General features: G+C 39.5%; 1 protein-coding gene across 15 annotated transcripts in view; it reads right to left on the reverse strand.

Annotated features, from left to right (window-relative positions):
• The window catches only part of LOC149263928 (serine/threonine-protein kinase TOR-like), a 489,849-nt gene that overhangs the window by 210,992 nt on the left and 251,760 nt on the right, over positions 1-27,097 (reverse strand). For all 15 annotated transcript variants that reach the window (XM_089426946.1, XM_089426940.1, XM_089426951.1 and 12 more), the window contains exons 33-35: positions 24,903-25,012; positions 24,589-24,762; positions 24,415-24,480 (exon numbers count right to left, since the gene is read on the reverse strand). In XM_089426946.1, coding sequence (XP_089283072.1) covers positions 24,415-24,480; positions 24,589-24,762; positions 24,903-25,012 — 350 coding nt within the window. The remainder of the gene's footprint in view (positions 1-24,414; positions 24,481-24,588; positions 24,763-24,902; positions 25,013-27,097) is intronic.

Here is a 27,097-nt window from a genome sequence, read left to right on the forward strand (position 1 = left end):
ACCTGCCAACAGTGACATAATCCGCAATGCTTTCGTTAAGACTTGGACAACATCCAATGGGCCTACTCCTAGCTAAACTGGTCCAACAACTCACATGACAATTGTGCATCTTTAAAGTGTGGGGGTGCATCAACAAATTTAATGAACATTGTTAGTTTGTGTAGCTCAGATAGGTGTTCCAGTCTTAGGTGGTTTATATGAGGCTAGAAACACAAATGGATTAATTATCTCCAATACCCAGAAAAAAGTTTCTAAGGATCCATAAGCATCAACTCAAAAACATAAAGTCTCAAGTTAAAATATTCAGGAGAGTCGGGGCCGATTAAAACGCATGGACGCGGGTAACACCCAATGTAGTATAATTTCTAACACATCCGATTAGATTTTGACTTTCACCTAACTTCACAAAGTTTCACTATTGGGTACAAATATTTCCATGGTCTTTCATGTTGACGATAATGGACTAACTTTTAATCCGATTATGGATCAAAGCTTAACGGAGTATCCCGCTATAAATTTGATTTTCAAAACTAGAATGGCAAAAGCTTTTGGTACATAAATCACTTTTATATTTGTTGTAAAAGTGGGATTATTAGGCATCACATTCTTATTTGTTTCTTAACGAACCATACAAAAAATATTTTATCCCAAATTAAATAACCACAAGTATGAACAAGGATCATATCATAATTATTAATTTATTATAACTAATCACTGTGAAATTTTAATTTCTATTGCAATTATTGGTTGTTATTCGCCTATATGTTTATATTATTTGTCTTTTGCAAATTATTTGCAGCAAATACGAAATAAAAGACAACTGCAACTTCACTAAAAAATAAATAGCCAAAGGAACTGAGAAAATAATGCGTGCGCGCGCACACACATACACACAAATTACAAACACCAATATTTTTGGACAATTGTCCCTGGAAAAACTCTGACAACAAGAACTCCTACAATCCTCGAGCTCACAGACCGATAAAATGCACATTGCATGTTGATTTGTGGTAGCATCGGATGTGCTCTAGCCAAGAAAATTGGTGGAGAGGCTAAGGCACATAAGATCTCCAAGACCCAGAAATGGTTTGGGGAAATTCCACCCGGTTGGAGAGATATTAAAATAATTAATATTTTTAATGGGTTCCTAAGTCTAAACTTAGGAAAATTAAAATATTAATGGGTATTAACTAAAACTGGGTGAGAATGTTCTAAATGAAATGGATCAAGCCAAATTTAATCTTAGTCATTGATTAGAGACTTAGTCTCGGCCATTGAAGACTCAACAGGAAAAGTATAAGAGGAGGCTTGGGGGTCAGTTGGCGATAGACCAAGATTGATCAGTCGCTTCGATTTTCTAAAGCGGGGCTTGATGAGAAAATTCGAACTAGTGATCTGTTGTAGCGAGGAAAAATGAGTACACAGTAGAGAGGCAGGGATAGTGCCAGAGGGTCAGCGCAGAGACCAAAGAGGCTAACTTAGAGGCAGCTAGAGCTACGCAAATGCAGCAGAAGCTACGCAGAGAAAGTTGGAGGTTGCGCAAAGGCTAAGGGGCCTGCGTGGGTGATGTAGAGAGCCAGACAGCTAACGCAAAGAGTCATCAGGAGCTGAGTTGAACCTCGCAGGGCTGACACAGAGCCAAGAGGAAGCTCTGTAAGGATTTTTGTGGGCCAGACTAGAGCTGAGAGGCTAAATATCAATCTCCAAGAAGAAGTATAACTATTGTGCAACAATCTCTGTTAGGTGAGCCATATCTAGCACCCTAGTTGTACTCAAAAGTTGCTTAATAATAAAACCCTCCGAACTGTTGCACCGCTTTTCCCGCATTGGGTTTTTCCAAAGACGATTGTCCAAAAATAACGATGTCCCTTGTGTGTTTGTCTCAGTATTTCAGTTGTTGATCTGTATATGAGTTAAGGCTGCATTTGTGTTTATTTCAATATTTATATTTATATATAGCTTGTTAATGGAATAAACAAGTAGGAGAAATAAACCAGATAATGCAGTAGGGATTTCTAATGTGTCAAACTTAGAAATTTGAACATGGTATCAGAGGATTGCAGATCACAGGAGGACTGAAGGCACCAACAATATCGTAAATTTGCAGCAGTAGCAACTGTCCCGAGAAACAAACTTGCTCCTAAGCAAAAGGCAGCAGAGAAGAAGTGACACAAAGGGCTTGCGTCATTATTTCGAGCCAAGAAGAGGGCCAGCGCAGAGGCAGAGAGAGGCAGAAGAGGCTCTACTCAACCAGGTAGGATTGACGTAGTTGGCCAGAGAAGCGATTCAGCCTTTGTCGGGATTGCACAGAGTTGGAAGGCTCAGTTTCTTCAGTTGTCGGGGCCTAGGGAGGGGGGGAAGATTGTGGTTGGGAAGCTGGTGGTGTGTTGTTTTTGTCGAAGAAAAGTAGTACCTAATGGGACAGAACCAAGGTAGAGGGAGTCGCTACCTTGATGGATTTCTACCCAAGAAATCTAGATCTGAGTTGCATATGCAAGGAGGATTGGAGGAGCGGTTCAACATTTGGCGGAGGATTTCTAGGAGGGAAATCAAGACTCGGAGGGAGATTTCCTGGAGGGGATTCGAGACTCAGAGGGAGTCCGAAAAGGAGCAGAAATGGCAGTGAACGGACTGAGATATCAAGACAGGTTGGATGAGGCATCCAACTTTGTCATCTGCAAGGCCAGAATCCTAACAGTGCTGGATCAACATCGCATCAAGGACTTTGCCTTGAAAACCATGGCTATACCGGTCGACCCAGCTAATAATGAGAGGTATGAGGATGCAATGGCGAGGACGAAGTGCATGATCCTTGACGCTATCAAAGATCATGTCGTACCACATATTGTTGAAACGAACACAGCAAAGGAGATGTGGGATACTTTGACGACTTTGTATCACGGCACTTTCGTGCAGCAGAAGATGCTATTGGAGAATCAATTGCGTCGTATCAGATGCAAAATGGGGAGCAGATAGATTTGTTCCTCAGATTACAGGAGATTCGTGACCAACTTACCTCCGTGGGGTCTACACCGGATCTGAAATTCATGGTGAGGACAGCCCTAAATGTAGTCTCCAAGGAGTGGGAGACATTTGTCCAAGCTATTTTGGGCAGGGTTACTCTTCCAAGTTGGGAAGAGATGTGGGCAACTCTTGGCCAAGAAGAGATCAGACGGTTGACCAATGCGGGGAGTAGTGGCAAGGGAGGTCGAATCAAGAAAAAGGGCAAGGAGGAGAATGTGGCTCTAGCATTTGCGGAACAGTAGGGGAGGAGGAAGAAGAAGGACATCTCCAAGGTGAAGTGCTTCCATTGTGGGGAGCTAGGACATTATGCATCCTAGTGTCCTAGGAAGAAAAACAAGGGAGAGGCTTTTGACTCCAAGGCAGCTCCGGCTAAGACGAAGAAAGAAGTCGAGACTGATGACAACTGTGCCATGAGTGCTCATGCACCTCTAGAGAAGATGTGGGAAGACATCGAGTTGTAGTTAGGAGGACTACATACTAGGGTGATCCAGGTGGATATTAGTGGCCACCTTCCAAGACCACTTGGACCCCCACCATTGTTTCTCTCAGTTTTTTCAGTTTCCTTAATTGTAGCACAACTTACTATTTTTAGCAGTTTTTCGGGTCCTGAACTTCCGGAGCCGTTTTGAGGCCCTAAACGTTTTTTTGGGAAAACTTACATGGGTCCATGGACCGATGTTGCTCTTCCCAAAGTTGTAGTTCTCGGATAGATATTTCTAACGAGATATTGTGCGCATCAAACGAAGATCATATGCCAAATTTACAACCCCGAGAAGTTGATGTACCAATTTACCCAAATGAGGCCCACAATTTGGCATTTCATCTTCTAGGGTTAGGTTCTTGGATGTTTAGGGTTTTCCATTGTTTCTCAACAATAAATAGGCCTTTGAGCCTCATTGTAACACAGTTCAGAGGCATGTAGCCACATCTCTTCTCAGAGATAAGCTACCATCGCTCTAGCTGGTTTATTTCCATCTCTGTTTGTAAGCATATTTCAGTATTTTACATTAATGAAATGAAGTATTATTTCCGCTACATCTCTATGTTTATGGTTATCTCTGTAATTTGTTGCGTTCCTGTTTAAATCCGGATCATAGGGGCAAGATCCTTGAGGTGCCCAAACTCTTGGAGCATATTCGGCTACGGGAGCCCTTAGCAACAGTTGCAGGATGACAGAGGTCGAGTAGAGCAAAGTGTAGTGAAGCAGCAAGGCAGTGCTTGGGTGCAGAAATCTGAGGCAGTGCAGTGGAGGTTGCAGCAGTGCGAGAGGCACAGAGGTGTATGCAATATCGCAGTGGCAGCAGAGGGAGCACAATATAGCAGCAGAGGCAGCTTCAGCTTCATGAGGCTTCTCGGCTGACCGGGATGTTAGTATTTGGGTAGATCAGTTACTTACTTCTCGGTAACTGAGTTGCAATGCAACAGTTAGCAGAGGCAGTGCTAGGGGCAACATGGGCAACATATTGAGAGGGAGTTGCAGTACAGATGTAGCAGTGGCAGTGTCATGGGCAGCAGTATAGAAAGCAGCAGTGCAGATGGTGTGAGGCATCAGACCAAGCATCAGCACAAGTACCGATGCGAAAGGATCAGTGTGATGTTTCAGTGGTTGATCATTACTAGAGCACATTCCTCGCTAAGATGGAATGTTGATTTGTGGTAGCATCGGATGTGCTCTAGCCATGAAAATTGGTGGAGAAGCTAAGGCACATAAGATCTCAAAGACCTATAAATGGTTTGGGGAAATTCCACCCAGTTGGAGAGATATTAAAATAATTAATATTTTTAATGGGGTTCTTAAATCTAAACTTAGGAAAATTAAAATATTAATGGGTATTAATATAAAACTTGGTGAGAATGTTCTAAATGACATGGATCAAGCCAAATTTAATCTTAGTCATTGATTAGAGACTTAATCTCGGTCGTTCAAGACTCAACAGGAAATGTATAAGAGGAGGCTTGAGGATCAGTTAGAGATACACCAAGACTGATAAGTCAGTTCGATTTTTTGGAGCAGGGCTTGCTGAGAAAATTCGAACTAGTGATCTATTGCAGTGAGGGCAGTGAGTACATAGCAAAGAGGCAGGGATAGTGCCAGAGGATCAGCGCAAAGACCAAGAGGCTAACAAAGAGGCAGCTAGAGCTACGCAGAGGCAGTTGGGGACTCCGCAGAGGCATCTGGGGACTGCATAGAGGTTGAGGGGCCTGCGTGGGTGACGCAGAGGACCAAAGAGTTGACGCAGCGAGCCAGGAGGCTGACATAGAGGCTTCAGGAGCTGAGTTGAAGCTAGCAGGGCTGACACAGAGCCAAGAGGAAGCGTTGGAAGGATTTTTGTGGGGTAGACTAGAGCTGAGAGGCTGAATATCTATCTCCGAGAAGAGGTATTAATGTCGTGTAACAATCTCTTTTGGGTGAGCGATTTCAAGTTGCTTAATAATAAAACCCTCAGAATTGTTGACTGATTTTCCTACATTGGGTTTTTCCGAGGACGATTGTCCAAAAATAACGGTGTCCCTTGTGTGTTTGTCTCAGTATTTCAGTTGCTAATCTGTATATGAGTTAAGGCTGCATTTGTGTTTATTTCAATATTTATATTTATAAATAACTTGTTAATGGAATAAACAAGTAGGAGAAATAAACCAGATAATGCAGCAGGGATTTCTAACGTGTCAGACTTAGAAATTTCAACATTGCAAACTGAATCAACTTGTTTGGGAGAATGTGCACTGCGTGTAGGGTATCACCCATGTTTTATATGAAGATAGTAAATCCGTACAAAAAGTTAAATATATACTAGATGCAATCTATTCTAGCATGAAACATGAGATGAAATGCAAGATGTTAGAATACTCACATAATATGCAATGCAACTAACTATTTTATCTTGGCATACAATGTGTGAAATAAGTGTAGTCATATAACCAATCTGGCTAACATATCATTAGATCAATATCATATTTCTACCCAATGACCAACCATGAGATAAAACAAGAAAGCATCACAATCATCTATATCATAACAATCACATGTTGAATCATATGGATGGGAGGTGGGAAAATAAATAGACCATGGATCATGAAAAGGAGATATGGATGAAAAGGGAAAAGAGGAATTCAACTTGCAATATTGGATCCTTTCTTGCAGCCTGATAATGGAGAACTATCTGTTTATAATATTTGTCTTCTGCAAATTATTTGCAGCAAATACGAAATAAAAAACAACTGCAACTTCACTAAAAAATAAATAACCACAAGAACTGAGAAAATAATGCGCATGCACACAAATTATGAACACCAGTATCTTTGGACAAATGTCCCTGGAAAAACCCCGACAACAAGAACTCCTACAATCCCCGAACTCGCAAACCTATAACCTGCACATTGCAAACTGAATCAACTTGTTTGGGAGAATGTGCACTGGGTGTAGGGTATCACCCATGTTTTATATGAAGATAGTAAATCCGTACAAAAAGTAAAATATATACTAGATGCATTCTATTCTAGCATGAAACATGAGATGAAATGCAAGATGTTAGAATACTCACATAATATGCAATGCAACTAACTATTTTATCCTGGAATACAACGTGTGAAATATGTGTAGTCATATAACCAATGTGGCTAACATATCATTAGATCAATATCATATTTCCTACCCCTATGACCAACCATGAGATAAAATCAAAAGAATAACCAAACCAAAAATCCAGATCAAGTGCCAAGTGCTCCTTCTCGTCCTTCAAATTTTGGCCCCCTTTCTTCTTTCCTTCTTCTCTAGAATAGAGATCATAATGAGAGGAATCGATGTCTCCAAATGAGGAGAGAAGATCTCCTTTATATAGTCTTTCAAGGGGATTGAATGGGTGACTGTTAGGGACCCATCTGACTTGCACAAATAGGAGGCCAACTTGAATTATTAGAGGCAAAAAATTTATATATTTCCACATGATGAAGATACCGACCATGGCTACCATATTTCCTACACTCCCTCTTAGCCAGAGAGGTACTTTTCGTTCTATCTCAAGATCAATCTCCCCGGCCAATCCATAGGTCTCCCGTCTCACAGCCTAAGGGATAAGCAAAAGTCTCTTTCTTTATCAGGATCAATCTCCCTAACCAATCCATAGGTCTCTCATTCTACAGCCTAAGGGAGAGATCAACGGTCTCATCATAAGGAAAGATACATAGCATCCAACACATTGCACAAGCCACAACCTCGTGGCATCCAAGTCAGTACCCTACTAACCAGTGGGATCAATCAATGAGGCCAACCAAACATATCCATAGGGTAAGTCTCCCCAACCACAAGGTTGCCCAACCCACAGCCTAAGGGATGAATCCCAATCTCAACCATATACATAGGGTACATCTCCTCGACCACAAAAAAGGTCTCCCGGCTCACAGCGTAAGGGAGAGATCACAAACTTAGTGCCTTAGAACCAAGCTCCCCAACCACACTCACTAGTCTCCTGACCCACAGCCTAAGGGAGTGACAATCTTCTTGACCAATCCAAAGGTCTCTCGGCTCACAGCGTACGGAAGATTCATGATGCTATATAATCAATGCTCCCTCACCAACGAGATTCTCGTATATTCCAAGCTTCTCACATAAACATCAGCAACCTGCTCAACAACAAAGAAGTAGCCATGATGGATTTTAGTACTTTATCAAATATTTCAGCAAACAATAACATCCAGCTATTCATTCAGCTTCAGTTGGGGCTTCTCACAAAAGCAAACATCAATAATCCAACATATAACAAGTGGCCTCTCACAAAGGCAAATATTAGCAGTGTACTCATCAGCAGAAAAGTGTGCCATAGTCAAATCCATCAAACAATACGTGGATTCTCACAGAAGCAGGCATCAGCAATAATATCATCCAAAATGGTTGAAGCTAGCAGACATCAAGTGGCTTCTCACGGAAGCAGACAACCTGCATATCGGCATAATCGATTTCAACACAAGATCCAATGGATCAGCAAACAACTTCTGAAGCCAAACCACTTCACAAATCAGCTACATTTCCAACTTCAATCGTGCTACATGTAGTAGGACCACCCATGTCATTTAGACCAATACAACACCCAGAATAAATCCAGTCCATATAGAGTCAGTAATTTTATGCATCGGGTGGTTCAACGAGCTAATCAGAGGGATTCATCAAATCCACAATAGAGTTTCGCAGCGTCTTCAATTTTTTCTTCAAGCAAATGTCCATCCACTGACAGTCCATTATGCCACAAGCTCAAGAGAAATTTCACCAGTCTCATGGCATACTTTCACTCTTACAATTCTTCGATAAGCTCCCTCTTACACAAGACAAAGAGGACCTCAGTCGTTGTCAGAAGCACTTCAACAACACACAGCAGAAAATTCACGGGCTATTCTTCAATAGATTTGGATGAGCACTAATCTTGAAGACTTCAAGCCTCTTGGAAATGTAACTACTCTCGGTCTTCATAATGTAATTCAAATGTACCATTGATGTATTTATTATATTCATTTTATTTCTAGGCAAAGCATGTTCTTCATGCTTTTAGGTTCAATTAAGTCAAAAGAAAATTTTATCATGAATCAATGAAATGTAATTGAGTCAAAGTCCCATTTGGACTTCTTGTAAAAGAAAAAGAAAAATTATTTTTCAAGTCAAAGAGTCAAAAATCTTACCACATAGACCAAGTCGGCCCTCCTAGACAAGTCAGCCTAAAGAGGCAGCCATTCAACCTTCTCGACATGTATAAAGACAAGATAATTCGACCTCATTTGACTATCCATCCATCACTTTGATTTCTATGCAAGGAGATTTCCAATGAAAATCAAAGGAGAGAGAGAGAAGTCAAAAGAGAGAAATTTCTAATTTCCTCTAATTTCTAATATCTAAGGGGGTCGAATGAGTGCCTCTTAGGGACCCAACCAACTTGAACAAATAAGAGGCTCACTTGAATTATTGGAGGCAAAAGAAATTAATTCAAAAATTTATATTTTTTCACATGATGAAAATACCAACCATGGCTACCATATTTCCAATTACAATTGTGGGGGAGCACCCCTCAACCTTGAATCCGCTCCCGACGCACGCTCCGCTTGGGAGTGGATCCGGAGCGACCTTAGGAGCGTGCTCCCTAAAAAAATGCACACTCCTTGGTTTTTTGGGAGCGATCGAGAAGCAATTGCTCCTGGAGCGATTGCTCCTTGAGCGATTTCTCCTGGAGCGATTGCTCCTGACTTAAAAAAACACTCTCCCTCGGCGAAAAACACGCAGCCGGATTTTTGGAGGGAGGGTAGGGGCCAAAAGAAATAAAAGGCCTCCTCCCCTCCCACAATGCCCCATTTGCATCTTGAGAGAGCAAGAGAGTGTGTTTGGAAGATTAAGGAGGAAGATTGAGACAGTTGCTTGGGAGCTTGAGGAGCTTGCATGGGAGAATGGAGCTTGGGGTTGAAGGCATCATTGGAGAGCCAAAGAGGTAGGGTCTAGACTCTAATCTAACATTTGTATTTTTTATATGTTCATTGTTAAAGGAAAGATGTTTTCTTTTCTCTTTCCCATTCTCATTCCTCCATTTTATTACAAGCAAGAAACTATAACTCCACCAAAGTTCAAAACTTCAAACATCATGGCTATATGGCTTGGCATTCTCTTGAAATTGGTTCATTTTTTTGTTATGATGGTGTTGGGGAGCAGAACAAGTGATGAAGAGGATGAAGAAATGGGTAGTGGTGCATTTTGAAACCCTTGAGAGGAGTTCCAAGACAAAGAGGAGGAGAATGATAATGAGAGTAGAGATGATGAGGGAAAAAAACCAAAGTAGTTCAAACCCCCTTGTGGAAATATGTTATTAGGCTTTCAGGAGGGAAAGGGGGTAGAACCACTAAATTTACATGCCTGCATTGCAAAAACACATACATAGGTTCATACACCCATGCCAGAAAGAATCTTTGAGGGAAAAAGGCATGGGATCGAAATAAACAAATAGGAATCAAAGCTTGTGGAAGTGTGTCACAACAACAAAGAGCCAAATATATAAGGGAAGACGAAGAAACCCAATACAAATCTAAAAGATTAGAAGGTGACTTTGAACATGACACCACTAGCCCACAATCACATAGACTAAGAACTCCATCAGCATCCACCCATGGTAGTGGATATGGAGGCACAGACACAAACATCCCTTTAAGGCGTAGAACCATATCAGATTTCCTTGATCAAGGGTGTAGGGATGATGTGGATGCAAAAAATTTCCGGTTTCTCTATGCATGTGGAATACCATTCAATGTTCTTCGCTCACCTTATTGGCATGAAATGGTTTCTGCCATCAATGATGCCCCTAAAGGATACAAGAGCCCTAGGTATGACAGAGCTAGAACTGTGGGACTTGATCATGAAAAAGCCAAAATAACACATGCTTTGGGTAAATTGACAAATTCTTGGAATGACTATGGGGTATGCATTGTATCTGATGGTTGGACAAATGTAAAAGGCAAGCCATTGATTGTTGATTTGGGGTAGTATCAGATGTGCTCTCACCATGAAAATTGGTGGAGAGGCTAAAGCACATGAGATCTCCAAGACCCAGAAATGGTTTGGACAGATTGTACCCGGTTTGGGAGATATTAAAATAATTAATATTTTTAATGGAGTTCCTAAGTCTAAACTTAGGAAAAATAAAATATTAATGGGTATTAATATAAAACAGGGTTAGAAGGTTCAAAAGTCATGGATCAAGCCAAATCTAATATTATCCGTTGATTAGAGATTTAATCTTGGTCATTGAAGGACCAACGAGAAAAGTATAAGAAGAGGCTTGAGGGTCAATTGGAGAACACACCAGAGTGATCAGTCATTCATTTTGCTAGAGCGGGATTATTAAGCAAAGTTGAATCAGTGATCAGCAGCAAGGGGCAATGAGTACGAGGCAGAGAGGCAAAGACAATACTGAGAGACCAGCGCAGAAGCAGAGAGAGCGAGAGCAGCAGCCAGTCCAAGCTACGCAGAGCCCAGCAGAGACAATGCAGAGGCCAGAGGGACTGCGTCATCCACGCAGAGGCTGCTGGAGTGATGCAGAGGTTCCCAGAGGCTACGCAGTGCCTCAGAGGGCTAATGCAGAGGGTACTGGGGCTGACGCAAGTCAGTTGGAGGCTAATGCAAAGGCTAGAAGGGCCAACGTTGAGCTTCAGTTGTGCCGAAAATGGTTTCATGGAACAGGTTTTCTAAATACCTGTTTCCGAATATAGAGGTATTACTGCCGTGTATTTTTCTCTGTCAGGTGAGCCGGTTAGGCACCCAGTTGTACTCAGAAAGACTGCATAATAATATAGCCCTCAGAATAGCTGCACCATTTTCTCGCATCGGGTTTTTCCGAAGACATTTCTCCAAAAATAACAGTGTCACTTGTGTGCTTGTTTTCTTTCAATTGATGATATGTAGATGTTGAGATTGTACTTTTGTTTATTTTCAGTATTTATATGGTTAAATAACTTGTTAAGTAATTAAACAAGTAAGTGAAATAAACCAAATAGTGCAAGAAGAATTTCTAACGGGTTAGAATTAGAAATTCCAATGCTAATGAGTGTTCCTGGTGTGTCTGCTAGAGGTGCAGTCTTCCTTTCAGCATATGATTACTCATAAAAGTTCAAGACCACCATCAACATTGTAGAACCATTACTTCCAACAATTGAAAGTGTTGGGCCATACAATGTCATCCAAGTCATCACTGATAATGCTTCTAATTGTAAGGCAACGGAAGCAATCATTGAGGATAAATACCCCAACATATTTTGGTCTAGGTGTTTGGTTCACACAATGAACCTTTTGATGCATGATATTATTAAGAACAAACAACCTCAATACAGAGGGATTGGTGATTTGTACAAAAGAGGCAATAGAATGATAAAATTTATTACCAATCATAGCAATACCCATGGGCTTTTCCGCAATCGCTCAAGGTTGGAGTTGTTGAAGATTGTGAAGACTAGAATTGCTAGCTATTACCTCACCTTCAAGTGCCTTTTGAAGGTAAAAGAGTCATTGGCTATCATGGTATCGAGTCAACACTAGCATGTATTAAAGGTAAGGGCTCCAACCGCACTTGACAGGAAAGTTTTTGCAGAGGTGGAGACTGCCCTTGATGGTCTATTTTGGGCATGTGTGAGTGATTTTTTGCAATACACCAAGACCATTTATAACATGATTCGTTTTGTAGATACAGATGCACCAGCGATTGGGGAGGTGTATAAGTAGATGGATAACATGTTGAGGCAAATAAAAGATATTGTTCAACAAAAAGATCCCAACTTGGATGATATTATTTACAATTTTGTGTGTGCATGGTGGGATAAACTTTACGTTCCACTACATGCCTTGGCATATATCCTTATGCCAAAATACTACTCTCCATCTTGGTTGGGCAAACTTGTAACTGGGGGTGGGTTTAGGACCAAACGCCATACAGATCCAGAGGTACAAAATGGGTATATGACAGCAATAGACAAGCTGGTCCCTGAGAAGGAGTGTGCTAGAATGCGTCTTGAATCAGGAAAATACTTCACTAGCACTGGAGTGTTTGGTTCTTTACATGCAATGGAAGATAGGGTCAGACTGGATGTTGTCACATGGTGGGAAATGTATGGTGGCTAGGGACATTTGGCAAAACTGGCAAAAAAAGTGCTTTCACAAGTTGTAAATACTTCTTCCAAAGAGAGGTGTTGGAGCACCTACAGCCTCATCCATAATGTGAGAAGAAACAGCCTCAATGAAAGTAGGCAAAAAGCTTGGTTTTTGTGCACTACAACTTGAGGTTGTTGATACATTATTTTGATCGAGCTCGTGATGATACATCATATATGACTTGGGAGAACAACCCAAAGGAAGATAATTTGGAAGGCAGAGCTCTACATCTAGAAGAATTGGTAACATAACTTTTGAAAGATGATGATGAAACAACAACAGCAACCATGCCACTCCCATCATCCAATAACAGTGCTCGAGTTCCACAACTTTTGCCTTTGCTACTGCCCCCTCCATCTACATCCTCACATGGAGGTCATGTGCCTTCTGGTTCTGGTTTTCGACTTGGCAATCCAACTATTCAGGAGGAGACTCCCAATGTACCACCACGAGTTTCTCAGAAATTAGACATTTCTCATGGCAAGGACCAGAGGAAGCAGTAGATAATAGATTTACTTGTCTTTTCTAGTTCCTAGTAGTTTTTATAATTGTCGACTCTTTCATATTTATTATGATATTTTTTGTAAACAATATATGACAATTTAAGTTTGAATTTTGAAGTTGGCAATTATAACTCATTGGTAATGAATTATGAATATGATGCTTCGTGAAATTCAAAAGTTGAAACATTTCATTTCATGTTAGATATTCTTTGTTAAAGTTTGGTTACTTGGTAATGGTAATGGTTACAAGTACAAGTTACAACTTTAGTGATCAATGATGATAAATGTTATATATCGAAATTTGAAAGCTTAAAACTTTAAGATTGATGAATCATGAGACTCGATATGTTGTATGTTACTAGCTTGTGGACGTGGTTGATGAAGATTAAAACTTCTAGATGATTGATGTTTTCAATCCATGTTTTTATGTTTTTTATATCTAATTCATCATTCTACATGTTTTTGTTGACATATATGCATCAAAATATATAAAATTATATATTATATAAAAATTCGCTCTCAACCAGGGAGCTTTTGAAAATGTCGCTACCCGCTCTCGCTTCTCGCTTTTGCTTCTGCTCCCACTCCAAAGCAACCTTGTTTCCAACAATTGGCACATTCTCCTATTTTGCACTTGATACAGAGAATATTTGCAAGTTGTTGGGAGGTTGAGGTAGTTAGATGGAACATTTTTCCAGGACGCACGTCTCCTAAGCGTTCTCTCATCTTTATTGCATGGACATTTATGTTGGCATCTTTTGTTATTCATTGGAAGGTTTGATGCCAACTGTTCATTGTGCATCCCTTCATGAGCATTATTTGGTGCATACTCCTATTTTTTGAATGGTGGTTTATTACCATGGCAAAGCTATTTTCCACATAGTGTGACACGTTCAACCATGGATTTAGGTAAGAGCTAAGTACTCCATCATTACAATATATGTTGACTTGTCAGAGTTAGTTAAAAAATAATAATATTTTATTTTATGACAAAAGAATCTCACTCTACAAAGAGGAGCTCTCTCTCCATTATAATGTTTGGGGATTTGGGGACTAAGGAGGTCTCACCTTGGGCTACACTGTATATAATTTTGTAAACTTAATGGAAGATTGGAGGTATTGCATCTATCTTATGAGAGGCTTTATTTATGCAATTCTTTCCCATGTTGTTTACTTTGTTGGAACCCTTGTAACTAGTCATGAAGGCCTTGTATTGGTGTATCTAACATTTGGATTATGTAATGTAAAAATTTCAATCCTTTATTGATTTGGGGTAGCATCGGATGTGCTCTAGCCACGAAATTTGTTGGAGAAGTTGGGGCACATGAGATCTCCAATAATCAGAAAGGGTTTGGGCAGATTCTAAACAGATCAAAATATATTAAAATAATTAATATTTTTAATGGAGTCCCTAAGTCTAAACTTACGAAAAATAAAATATTAATGTGTATTAATATGAATTTGTGTTAGAATGCTCCAAAAGACATGGATCAAGCCAGAACTAATCTTAGTTGTTGATTAGGGACTTAATCTCGGCCATTGAGATGTCAACAGGAAAAGTATAAGAGGAGGCCTGAGGGTCACTTGGAGGACACACCAAAGTGATCAATCATTCTATTCTCTAGAGCGGGGTTTGCTAAGAGAGATAGAATTAGTAATCGAGAGTTGCAGCTGAGGGGAATTAAGTACAAAGAGACAAAGAGGCAGAGATAGTGCTGAGAGAGCAGCGCAGTAGCTGTGGAGAGTGACACAGAGCCAGCCAGGGCTCACGCAGGACCACACAGAGGCAGTCGGGAGCTGCGCAAAGCCTCAGGGAGGCCAGCGTTGCTGACGCGAGGGCCAGAGGACTAACACAGGGCCTCCATCCGGGGTGACGCAGACCCATCCGGGGTGACGCAGGGCTAGCGCTGGGCAGAGAGGGGCTGACGCAATCCAGAGAGAGGTTGACGTTGGGGTTTCTAGGGCAGATTGGTGCTAAGGAGCTGCCGGAAGGATTATCCGGGGTTTCAGCTAGGAGATTTGTCAGAAAATGAGAGGTATTACTCCCAAGGAAATTCTCTGTGGGATAGGCCAATTTCGGCATCCAGATTGTACTCTAATATTGCTTAATAAGAAAACCCTCAGATAGTTGCACCGGTTTTCCCACATTGGGTTTTTCTGGGGACATTGGTCCAAAAATAATGGTGTCATATGGTGGGACTATTTATGTTTCCTTTAATTGTTGACCTGTAATATGTTGAGCATGCACTAGTGTTTATTTTCAGTACTTACATTGTAAATAACTTGTTGAGTAACATAACAAGTAGGTAGGAATAAATCAGATAAAGTGCATTGAGGGTCTCTAACTAAGTAGACTTAGAAACGTCAACATCCTCTTATACTCACTATTGTTATATTAACTTGCATCCAGCAAACCAAGTTGTTGCTTGAATTAATACAACATCATTTGTATGGATTTGTTTTATAGTAGCACCCTTAGGTCTTTGAGGATAATTTTGGCATCAATTACCAAGAAACTAAGGCTGATTTGTGACATACATAGCAGCCCTTATTTTCCTTACACATTCATCTAGTTGCCCTCATGAATTCATACCAATTTAACTTCATTTATCTCGCATATGGATTGGCACTTGATCTAGCAGTTTATAACTCCATATTCCTTTCCATACCACTCGTTTATTCCACTTCTACTATGAACATTTGTTTTTCTTAAGCTAACTCTTCACAAAAACACTTTGAGCCTCCACAATATATTCTTAGCAATCCTATCTTTAGGGAAGCCCTACTTGAGTTGGAGAAGAGTCAATGAAAAGTGTGGGGAAGAGCTATATTGGTAATAGTGTGCAATCTTCCTGAGTGGACAAAACTAACCACCTGATGCTCAAGAATTTACATCGTACAAGGGTGCCAGCTTTTTTTGTAACAACTTCAAATCAGCCCTAATGTTGCAAACTCATAGGGATTATATCTAAGAAACCTTGAGTATATGAAGTGAAACTTTATATTTTAACTAATTGCCCAATACAGGAAATTTCCACAATCATCTTCTAGTAAATAATGGCTTCTTCAAGTGGAGTAATATTTTTCTCCTAGGTCTCCAATAAACTTTAAAAAGGAATGCTGGTGACCTAAAATTCATTGAAGCACATGGTGTGGCTCCATTGAGATTCTTTTATTATGAGTTATGTGTTGGCCTCAGCAAATTTATGTATTACACTTGAGCCCACATTTTATGCATGTAAGTGTACAAATACACATTACTTCATGCTCATTTGCAACAAACAACATGAATTATAACATATTTGTAATTTGTGCCCATTTGTAACAAACAACATAAATTATAACCCATTTATATGGTCTTCCCATTACCTCTCAAACTCTCACCCAAGGTGTAAAAGTCCCAATCGGCAAAGTGTAAACCCAAGGGCAACCTGGAGAGATTATCCAATGCAATGTGAAAAAAGTCGAAGTCGGGATTAATTTGGCAAGGGTTCAAAAGCTGAAAAACTTGTTAAAGTCGAGAATTTTTTTGAAAAAGTCCAAAAGGTCAGAAAAATTTAAAAAAAAACACACAAAAATATTCATTTTACTTTTATTTTTTTTTAACATCTAGAGTATCCACAACATCAAATAAATGCATTTCCACATAAACATGTAAAGAAAGCTAATATATAATATGTATATGAAGTCTAGTGCTACATCACATATCAAAATAGTGAATCAACTCCTAAATCTTGAGTCTTGTCTGAGTCTCAACTCTCAAGAGTCAAAATATCAACAAAAAATATAATAAATGTATATCATGAGTCATCTAAAAGTCATAAAGTAATCAGTCACTGAGATCCTCTTCCCCTTTTACGGGAATAGGGAATGGCTTTGCCTTTTCCCCTAGAGGAAGAAGGCCCAGCCCTGGAAATACAAATGGAGTCAGTCATCCTCTAGAAGCCGATGGAACAGGTGGCCTCTGTCCTATGCTGCTGTTGCCCATCCTAAATGGTGTCACCTCCTCCTCATCATCCTCAACCAGCTCTGCCTCCTGACCCTGATGTTGCTCCTCCTCCTCTACCTCTGGCTCTCCCTCCCCTGCAACTGCTACCTCCTCTAGATCCACACCTAACCAATCCGAGATCAAGTCCATGATCGGCCTCTAAATCTCGACCCTCCATGCAGCGGTGGTATCAATATTGTCCAATGAGATGGCTTCCACATCAGTAGGTGTCTAAAGTTGTCTCACTGAATGGGAGAAAAACAGAAGAAAATGATATCATTTTTGGCTTTTTCGGCCTCTTTATCCACGGCCTGGGAGGACGTCCGACTTTTTGGGTCGACTCTTGATAAAATCCAGCATATAACAAATAACTATGATTTTTTCGTTTCTGAAAAAGTCTGCAAAAAATCAAATGATTAAATCATTTTGTTGAAAAAAATCCCAATTTTAGGATTTAATCCCGATTTTTTGCAAACTTTTTCCACACTGATCCAATGTCACTACAACAACCTTCTCCCAACTATCCTTGGGTTTTAACTATCCAGTGTCACTACAGTAACCTTCTCCCAACTATCCTTGGCTTTTAACTATCCAATGTCACTATAGTAACCTTCTCCCAACTATCCTTGGCTTTTAACCTTATGGATTGGGACTTTTACACCTTGGGTGAGAAATTGAGAGCCATTGAAGGAACAAAACAAAGTCCCAAGTGAACACATTCAACAAGCTTGAAGGCATATTTTGGCAAATTCACAACTTGGTATGGGGTATGATGATCACGTATATTTCAAATTTTTCAGATTTGAAGTAAAAAAACATGACCCCATCTTGCAAGGAGTTGGAAACCAAATTGCTTGGTTATTTACATTTGTATGCATTCATGGACATCCACATGAGTTCCATTATAAGTTATAACTAGTGGTGAAGCATGTTCCAAAAATCTATAAAAGCCACAACAATTATCTGAAGGGACACAAAATAATGGTATTGTAATCTTAATCCAAAGGAGATATTTTCATTTTGTTATTCTTCGTAGTTATTCAAGAATTTTGGATTGATGTAAAGGATCAAATATAAGAATAAAATGATTAAATATGTGTTAATTTTCTAAGTGCCAATCAGATTTACTGTCTAAAGTAATTATTTTATGCCCAGAAATTTTCTTTTACCAGAAAATAATTTTCTACTGTAAATTTTAATTTCTGAAAAGTACAAACACCAATACTTGGCACTTTTAACAGCAATTTTGCAGTGAAAACAAAACAAAAATAAACCCCGAAAATCAGACAGAACAGAAACACAATTTTACCCTCCACTTTCTCATCACATTCCATTAACTCAAAGAAATCACTGGGCTCACTAATCATGGAAAATGGCCCACAAGTAGTACAAAGAAATTACAAAAAAATCTGAAGAACTTTCTAGCAAAATTACCAGCCTCCCAATGACTTGCATGGCTCACCTTAAGCATACTACACATCCCACATGCGGCTCCCTTAGCTACATGGCCTTCCTGAGTTCACAAGTGCGGGTTCCCTGCTAGTTTTCTTGCTGCTATAAATTTGCTCCTATTGTCTTTTCTCTTTCCTTGGCCTTGTGACTCACTCATAATAATATGCAATTCAGAAAATATTTCTCTGGATTTTCTCACCCTCACTTGAGTAGCTGCAATATGCAATGTGTCCTCATCCTCTCCCTTTGGTTCCTTTAATAATTCTCCAAGGCCAAATCCCTAATCCCCAAAGTGATTTAGGGCTAAAATTAATTCCAAGCTCACTTAAATCAACGTTGGAGATTAGATCTAAGTCACTTAAATATCAATTCTTAGATAAAACATTACCCTAAGCCTACATGGATCATTTTAAATGATCCATGTCAGTGTTGCGGGGGAGCGCCCCCCCCCCCCCGGATCCCGCTCCCATCCACGCTCCAGGCGGGAGCAACTCGGGAGCGGGTCGGGAGCGCGCTTCCAAAATCGCTCCCTAAAAAAAATTTCGCTCCCTACCTTTTCGGGAGCGTTTTGCCTTTTTTGCAATTTGTTTTTTGTAGTAATGTTCGAAATGCAATTTTTTTTTGAAAGAAACAAATAATTTTTGAGTGGGGCAGCTTAATGATCAAGTCTATGGCCCTAGTATTGATATGTTATTCATGGTAATGTTAAATTCTTAAAGTAAAAGGATGAAAATGAAGATTAAAGAGAATCTTCATTTTCATCCTTTTACTTAAATTTTTAACATTACCATGAAATGACTCGGGATGTTTGAGAGTGGTTCCGGCCTCATTGGATTTCATATGGAGAAAGTAGAATTTTAGATTTCATTCAAAATCCAGCAGACTTATCAATTTTTCAGGATTTCAGGATTGGGGGATTCCACTGTTTCCATTGAATTTTGTCATGTATTAGGGTATGGAACTCATATTTAATCAAGAGCACCAATCTCTCCATGTACCTTGATGTTAGTGACATTGGTTGTCGAACTCCTCTATCATGACCCTCCTAAAAATGTACGCATCACTCAAACAAAATCTTAACTTGACATGCTATGCTTTTTCTATCTTATGTTAATGCTTAGAGGGTGATATTAATGACAAAGATCCCTATACAGATACAAAGGTAATGACAAAGATACCTATGGATATTAATGCTTTGAAGGTGATAATAATGACAAAGATCCTGATTTTCCAACAAGACTAAAAAATTAGACATTTCTCGTGGTCACAAGAGGCCCAAGCATAAGAAATAGATAATAGATTTACTTCTCTTTTCTAGTTTCTAGTAGTTTTTATAACTATTGACTCTTTCATATTTATTATGATGTTTTTTTAAACAATATATCACAATTGAAGTTTGAAGTTGGCAATTATAACTCATTAGTAATGAATTATGAATATGACGCTTCATGAAAGCTGAAAGTTGTTTCATTTCATTTCATTTTATAACATTTCATTTCATGTTAGATATTATTTGTTGTAATGGTTACACTTAGCTTACAAGTACAACTTTGGTGATCAATGATGATAAATGTTATATATTGAATTTTGAAAGCTTGAAACTTTAAGATTGATGAATCATGATACTCAATATGTTGTATGTTACTATGTTACTAACATGTGGACGTGGTTGATGAAGATTATAACTTCTAGATGATTGTTGTTATATGGTTTAATCTATGTTTTTTTATGTTTTTTATATCTAATTCATTATTCCACATGTTTTTGTTGACATATATGTGTATCAAAATATAAAAAATATATATATTATATAAAATACGCTCCGGGATTTGCTCCCAAACCGGGAGCTTCTGAAAATGTCGCTCCCGCTCCCGTTTTCGCTCCCACTCCGCACTTTCACTCCCGCTCCCAAGTAACACTGATCCATGTACTTTTCCCAAGTTAAACTTAGGAATGAGATCATATTAGTGGCTCTTCTCAAATAACAACCTAAAGAGGACTTCTCTTCCACATGCTAAGACACAAAGTCTATGTGGAAGACCTTCCGATGCTACAATACTCAACATTTCTTTAGGGTGAGATTTGCAAAAACAAGAAAACTTGGATGATATGATGTTTGTATATTGAGAGAAATCCTTCAAAGACTCTCTTGAATAAAATAGAGAATAAAAAGGAAGCATTGATGTTTTTACTAGTATATGATAAAGTAAAATATGGTGTGCTAAGTCAGTAGGAATTCATGAATGAATTGCATGATGCTATTGAAAATTATGTTGCAACCCACATGAAGATGTAAACTCATGACTCCATTAAAGGTCAAGCACATGAAGAAAGAACTGAGGAAGGAAGAACTTAGATATACATGGCATCACCTCATGAACATAAGAATCTAGCAAGCATTTTTCCTTCTCTTTCAGAAATTAATGATGCATTTGTTCATGAAATTGAGATGGTTGTTTAGCAAATAAGCCCTTAAAGGTTGAAAAAACATTGGATATGGCCCATCCACTGTGCAATAATCAAGATGGTGTTGAATTTCTACAATAGTGCACAGTAGGAATTAATCTTCTGATCTAATAATTACTTTCCAATGATTTCCAATCAAGTTATCTTATGTCACATTTATCATTAAGCAATTATACACAGAAAATATCAACAGTAATGCAATGAAAACAGTAGGATCATTGAGAGACATACAAGCACAATAGAGACAACAAAATTACCCATGGAAAACCCAACTTTGGGAAAAACCCAACAACTTTTATTCTAAGGAGAAATTGTTCTTCAGCAATATCTACAATTTCAAGAGAATTCTAGAAATTTGTGCCACAAATTCAAGTCCAATATACCAGTCAAACCAAGTCAAATACTAGTTAGTCAATGTTGGTCAAACCTCCTAAAATCAGAGAAATTTATGCTAGTCAACATCGCTCAACAGTATGAAATTTCGAACTAACGTCAGCTCAGTCCTATGGCCAAAGGGTCTATGGTCCACTGCAATGAACTGTGGTTGACTGAGGCCTGTTACCCACCATCCATGGATGGTATCGAAAAGAGAAAAATTTTCTCCCAGATGGTCCTCACTCGGCAGCTAGCTGCCCCTTGCAGCCACTAGATAGCTCGATATACCACTATCTCCACCACCTGAGCTAGTATATATGCTCTCTTGCCCATCTGTTGGGATTGTATGTTTGAAGGCGGGCCTTCCAATCCCGAAGGTATGGCCTTTCATTTTGTAGTTGGGTATTTCTGTTTATTTATCATGGAAACTTTTGGGCATGGATTGTTGGGGAGATTTGGCAGAAAGAGTGGACTTAGTTCATACTCTTGTCCCCTCTGTCCAATTCGATGGTTAGCCTTGTATCCTAGTCTCGTGGGATCTCCTTTATTGGCTACTAGCTTTAGGGGTGGCACTACATGGGAAATTTGGTTGCGTGTTCCTGCTTTCCGACACCATACACATCACCACCCTCCACTCATTATAACCCCATTTACCATATTTCACAATCGGGTCCGCATTTGTCCACTGGGTCCACAAGGAGTTATCCTCCCCTCCCCTTCTCCACACTTTGGGTCAAGCCTGGAACGATGCTCCAGAGGTTGATGCAACTAAAAGAAAAGAAAAAGCATAATTTGGCCACTCTCAACAAGAAATGTACCATAAATGCAAAAGATGGTCGAGGCATGCACATTTAGCATGTGGGAAAAAGCCAAACATGAACTCTACCCCTATCATTATGGCCATCACCCTAATTCCTAGGGTCCCTCATATTGACCTCTTTCATCATTAAGGAACCCATGATTATCCCAACCCCTAGAGGACGATGAACTGCCCCACCTTAAGAGGGTATCCACTGTTATATCTTACACATCATGCTCTCATCCCCTCGAGCCCCAAGCAATTATAAAAGAAAAAATAATAAAAGGCAAAAGGCATATTAAGAAGGGTGCAAAAACGAAGTCTGGGGTAACTCATGTACCACGATTTCTCCCTCCTATATTCATACACCCAAGTGTGGGCTTCCCTTAATATGGCTACTCTTGTGTTGTGGCATGTGGCTTGGAGCCTTCCCCCAGTGCCCCATTCTGTTCCACCATTATATCACATACCACTGGCCATTTGATGGATGTAACATGGACATATCACTCCTTTAAAGGCTAGAACCACCGAATAGGGTCCTTAATTAACCTTCCTCTTGAACTTGGAGACATTTGTACGTTCTAGAACCCTCTATGGAAGCGCATGCCACCATGAAGTGTCCACTTGATTCCATGATTCATAAGCTCATTTACTCAATTGCACTAATGATCTATTGTACTGGAAGGTGAGGGGACGCATTGGATCTTATACAAGATTGCAAGTGGGTCTTTATCATGGGTTTGGTCTCCCTATATGGGGTACAAGCCCTTCAGAGGGTCATAACGGTGTTGTAGGGTGAGGGTTGAGAGCCATGGGTCTCCACCATAGCAAAGAGAAGATTGCCACTTCATGGGATCCTTTTGTTCCACCTATTGCTTCTCATGCTCCACCTTTTGGATTTTGATGATGCGCCTAGATCACCTTGCCCGCTTGGCTACACTCTTGCACCATACACTTGGCAGCTGATACAAGGCCCAGATGAGAATATGTCTCGCCGCAAGAGACAATGGGAGGGCTTGCACCATTCTTCTAGCCCTTACAAATGGGATACAAGCTTGTTTATCCATTTAGAGACACAGGAGGATGTTTTGTGCCCCCATAGCCACTTGGGGACACCACAGGTTGTTTGCTTGGATATCAAGGTGCCAACCTATTGATCACTATGTTTGGAGCTCATTCGTTCATCTTGGCACACATTGGACTCCATTAGGCATCTTCAATGGCCCTTCGACCTATTGTATCTAATACCTTTCCCTCTTGGGAGGCTTATTGTTGTATTATGGAGTTATCTTGATGGGCTTGTCACCAAGGGATGTTATTTTTGCACATTATTTTATTAGTTGGGGCATTATTAGGCCTAATTAGGCAAATTGAACCCCTTAGGGAGGATACATATTGATGTGATGATCATTTCATTTAATCATCAATTACAATGGGACTTGTATTTCTTCTTGAGAATTTCGCTAGCCTTATTGATGGACTCAAGGCCAAATGCCATGCGTTCAAGGGTGGTAATGATGAGGGATGTCCACATATTTGGGAGTATAGAAGTAGGAGTAAGCAATTGTGATACATGAGTTACCACGGCCTTTGTTTTTCCACCCTTCTTCATTTTCCTTTTGCCTTTTCTTGATTTTTGTATATTATACTGCTCGGAGCTGCAAGAGATGAGAGCATGTTGTGTATGATATAAGCAGTGATTACCCCCTTAAGGTGGGGCAGTTCATCAACTACCAAGGGTTGGGACATGCATGGGGGTCCTAAGAACCAGGGTGATGGGCATAATGAAGAGTAGAGCTCATGGCTTTTGTATCACACTTATAAAACCGAACAGAAATAACATATTAATTTACTACAAATGCAAAAGGATTCAATAAATACCATCACAAAGGAACATAGCGCTAATAATTTTTGAATTTTTATTTGTAAGCTGTAAGGAATTGATCATGCATAACCATGTAATGAAAAGGGAAAGAAACAAAGAGACTCAATCTGAGTCACACCTTCACTTTCATTTATAACTATCAATAAAGGTTGATAAAAACCAAGAAACTTTATAATTGAGCTTCAGAACTTCATTTGTCAACAAAGATTATGTAAAACAACAAAATTCAAATTTGAATGACAAGAAATAGTGAATTACCAAAGCAGCAAGTTCAGTGGCCAAGCATTTCCTAGCTCGCTCCACAAATTCCCGAGCTTCATCATACTGTAAATGCCATCATATCCCATAAAACTCAATCATATGCATCTGGTCCATATGAAGAATACCAATTCCATGGTCAAAAAGTTTAAAAAAAAAAGTAACAGAACAAACCTTAGCACGCCGAACCAGAAGAACAGCTCTAAAGAATGCTCCATTGCTACTACCATCACCACTATCAGAAGTATTCCCTAACATTTGAAGTTTTGTTTCATCACCATCATCCAGCCGAGATACATATTCGGCCATCTGATCCCATTCACCCATGTTCCAAGCAGCACTAGCAGCCTAAAAAAATTTTAATAAATCAAGAAAGTAGTAGATGTGGCTACTTATCCTAATCATGTCTGATCAACAATGGTCCTCTGTATAGGCACCAATAAGGATATGAGATAAGTAAAAACAAAAAATAAATAAATATTACAGACCATTGGGGCCATTTCCAGTCGTGCAGCTGAGTCTGCTGGAGTCCAAAACTCTTTACAAAGGTTACTCAGTTCTTCCCAGCGAGCTAAAGCAGCAAGGCATCGCATCCGTCCTGACAAAAATAGTAGCAACAGTGAATGGTCATAGAAAGTCAGCATTCCTATGTATGACTAACATAGCAATGACCCCCATAATCAAAGAACCAAACTGTATTGCAAAAAGACCAATCAATCATGAAGAAGCTCCTAACCATATCCCAAAAGACATGAAACAAGGCCAACTTGTGAATGTATCAAGATTGATTGGCGAAGTAGTTAAGGAAATGAATCTCTATTATTGCACCAAAGCATTATAAATAGGTTTTCATAGATTAACCATCATTTAATATTTACCTCACACTTTAGTAATCTTCATCACTTAGATTTTCTCCCCGTTCAAGATTACAAATTTTCTCATTATTCAGATTAACCTTGGCATAGTTTGAAATTTGAAACATTTTGTTTTAACTTTGTACTCTCCAGTGCCCACTGCCAACCAGGATTCAAATATTTCTCACCTTCCAAATATTTCTCACTTTGTTTTAACTGATTCACGATGTCAGGAAAACTATTATTTCTTGGTAGTAAAATTCTAAAAAGGTTGAAATATACAGAGCATTGTTTAAAACATTCAGCAGGGCCGCAGGCAAAGAAAACAGTAATAAGGTGGCTAGAGCGCTCTGAGAAAAGCCCCTGCAGTAGTAAGAACATTTTCAAAAGTCTGACATAGAGAGGTGTTAAATCCTAAAGCCAACTAGTATCAGAGATCTACAAAACATAATATCTATGTTTTGGGCTGATGTCTACCATCAAAATGGCATACTTCTCTTCTCATTTCGTAAATTTTTCATGAACATATGAAACAAATTATCTATGCTGCTTTTTGAGGGCAATAAAGATTGAAAGGTCAAGAAAACTAATTTATACATAATATCCAGGAATTATAAAGGAAAGAACTTTCAGCTGCTCGCTATTATTACCCAACAACTCTTCAGGGAATGCAGACGTGGAGTAGCACGCTTCCATCATTCAAACACCCTCATTCAAGTGGCTTACCAAGACATGTCTGAGTGAAATCGCAAGGGAATAAAGTGATAAACCATGATGAAAATAATTCATACACAGCGAATGCAGACCTCCTAGGGCAAGATGACAATATGGTAGCACAGTAGCCAAATAAGCATGGTGATGCAGTTGAACTTTCATCCCTGAGCTTCACTGGCTCAAAATCAAATAAAAATAGTAATTGTCAGGAGTCAACAAGGGCTTGGTTTACTGGTAAAGCAAAGAGTGTTGTTTACCCACTACCAGGGTTCAATACTCAAATTCACGCCCATACGCATGTTTACACCTCCTGGGCAAATGCACCTGTATAAGCATGCCAGTTGTCATGGGTGTCAGGTGCAATTCCTCAGCAAATTTGGTGGAATACGTACCCCTCAGATACGGAAGCTTATCCAAGGGATTTCTTTCACAAGTCTACTTGCTCATGTTGACTAGAAGCATCTATAATCAAAAGGGCAGGAACCCAAAACACAAATCCATCCAAGATTTTCTAACTAATCAAAACCATGATACAACAGTACAACAAAGGTAATGAAGGGAAAGTGGAAAAGAATAGATAGCATCTAAAAACAAAGGATCCGAGCATAAGAAGAAGAGTTCATAACTTCCCATAGGAGAACCCAAAAGTTAGAACTAAATCGTAAGTCCCTCTCCCCATCCGAAACACGGCCTATTGTGGTTCACACCAAATTTTAGTAAGATGGATCCCTTATATATGCTCAAGTTCTGTGCAATTCAGTAAAGTGTTTTGTCAGCCATTGACATACGCAATATAACTACCTAACATTTACAATGGAAAGTCTCTTGGGATCTCTTTAACCCCCATTTCTACCTCTTCTCAAGTATATTTAACACAAACATAGTCTATTTTTATGAGAGATTCTTCAGCGTAAATCACATAAAATTTCATTTGTCGACGCATTTCGACAAATCTCAGATAGGGTTAAACTGCTCCTATAGTTTAGGACACTAGATGATGCTACGGAGGAGGAATGTGTATATGGAATCGCTAACACTCATCCACTACTAAGTTGTAGGAAATGTCGGCAGAGGAGGAGTTTGCCTACGGAAACGAAACTGAAACGCAGAAACGT

Source organism: Pinus tabuliformis, chromosome 6, assembly GCF_031772625.1.
Source record: "Pinus tabuliformis cultivar Carrire ecotype Pingquan chromosome 6, CPIR1, whole genome shotgun sequence".
In the NCBI taxonomy this organism is placed as follows: Eukaryota; Viridiplantae; Streptophyta; class Pinopsida; order Pinales; family Pinaceae; genus Pinus; species Pinus tabuliformis.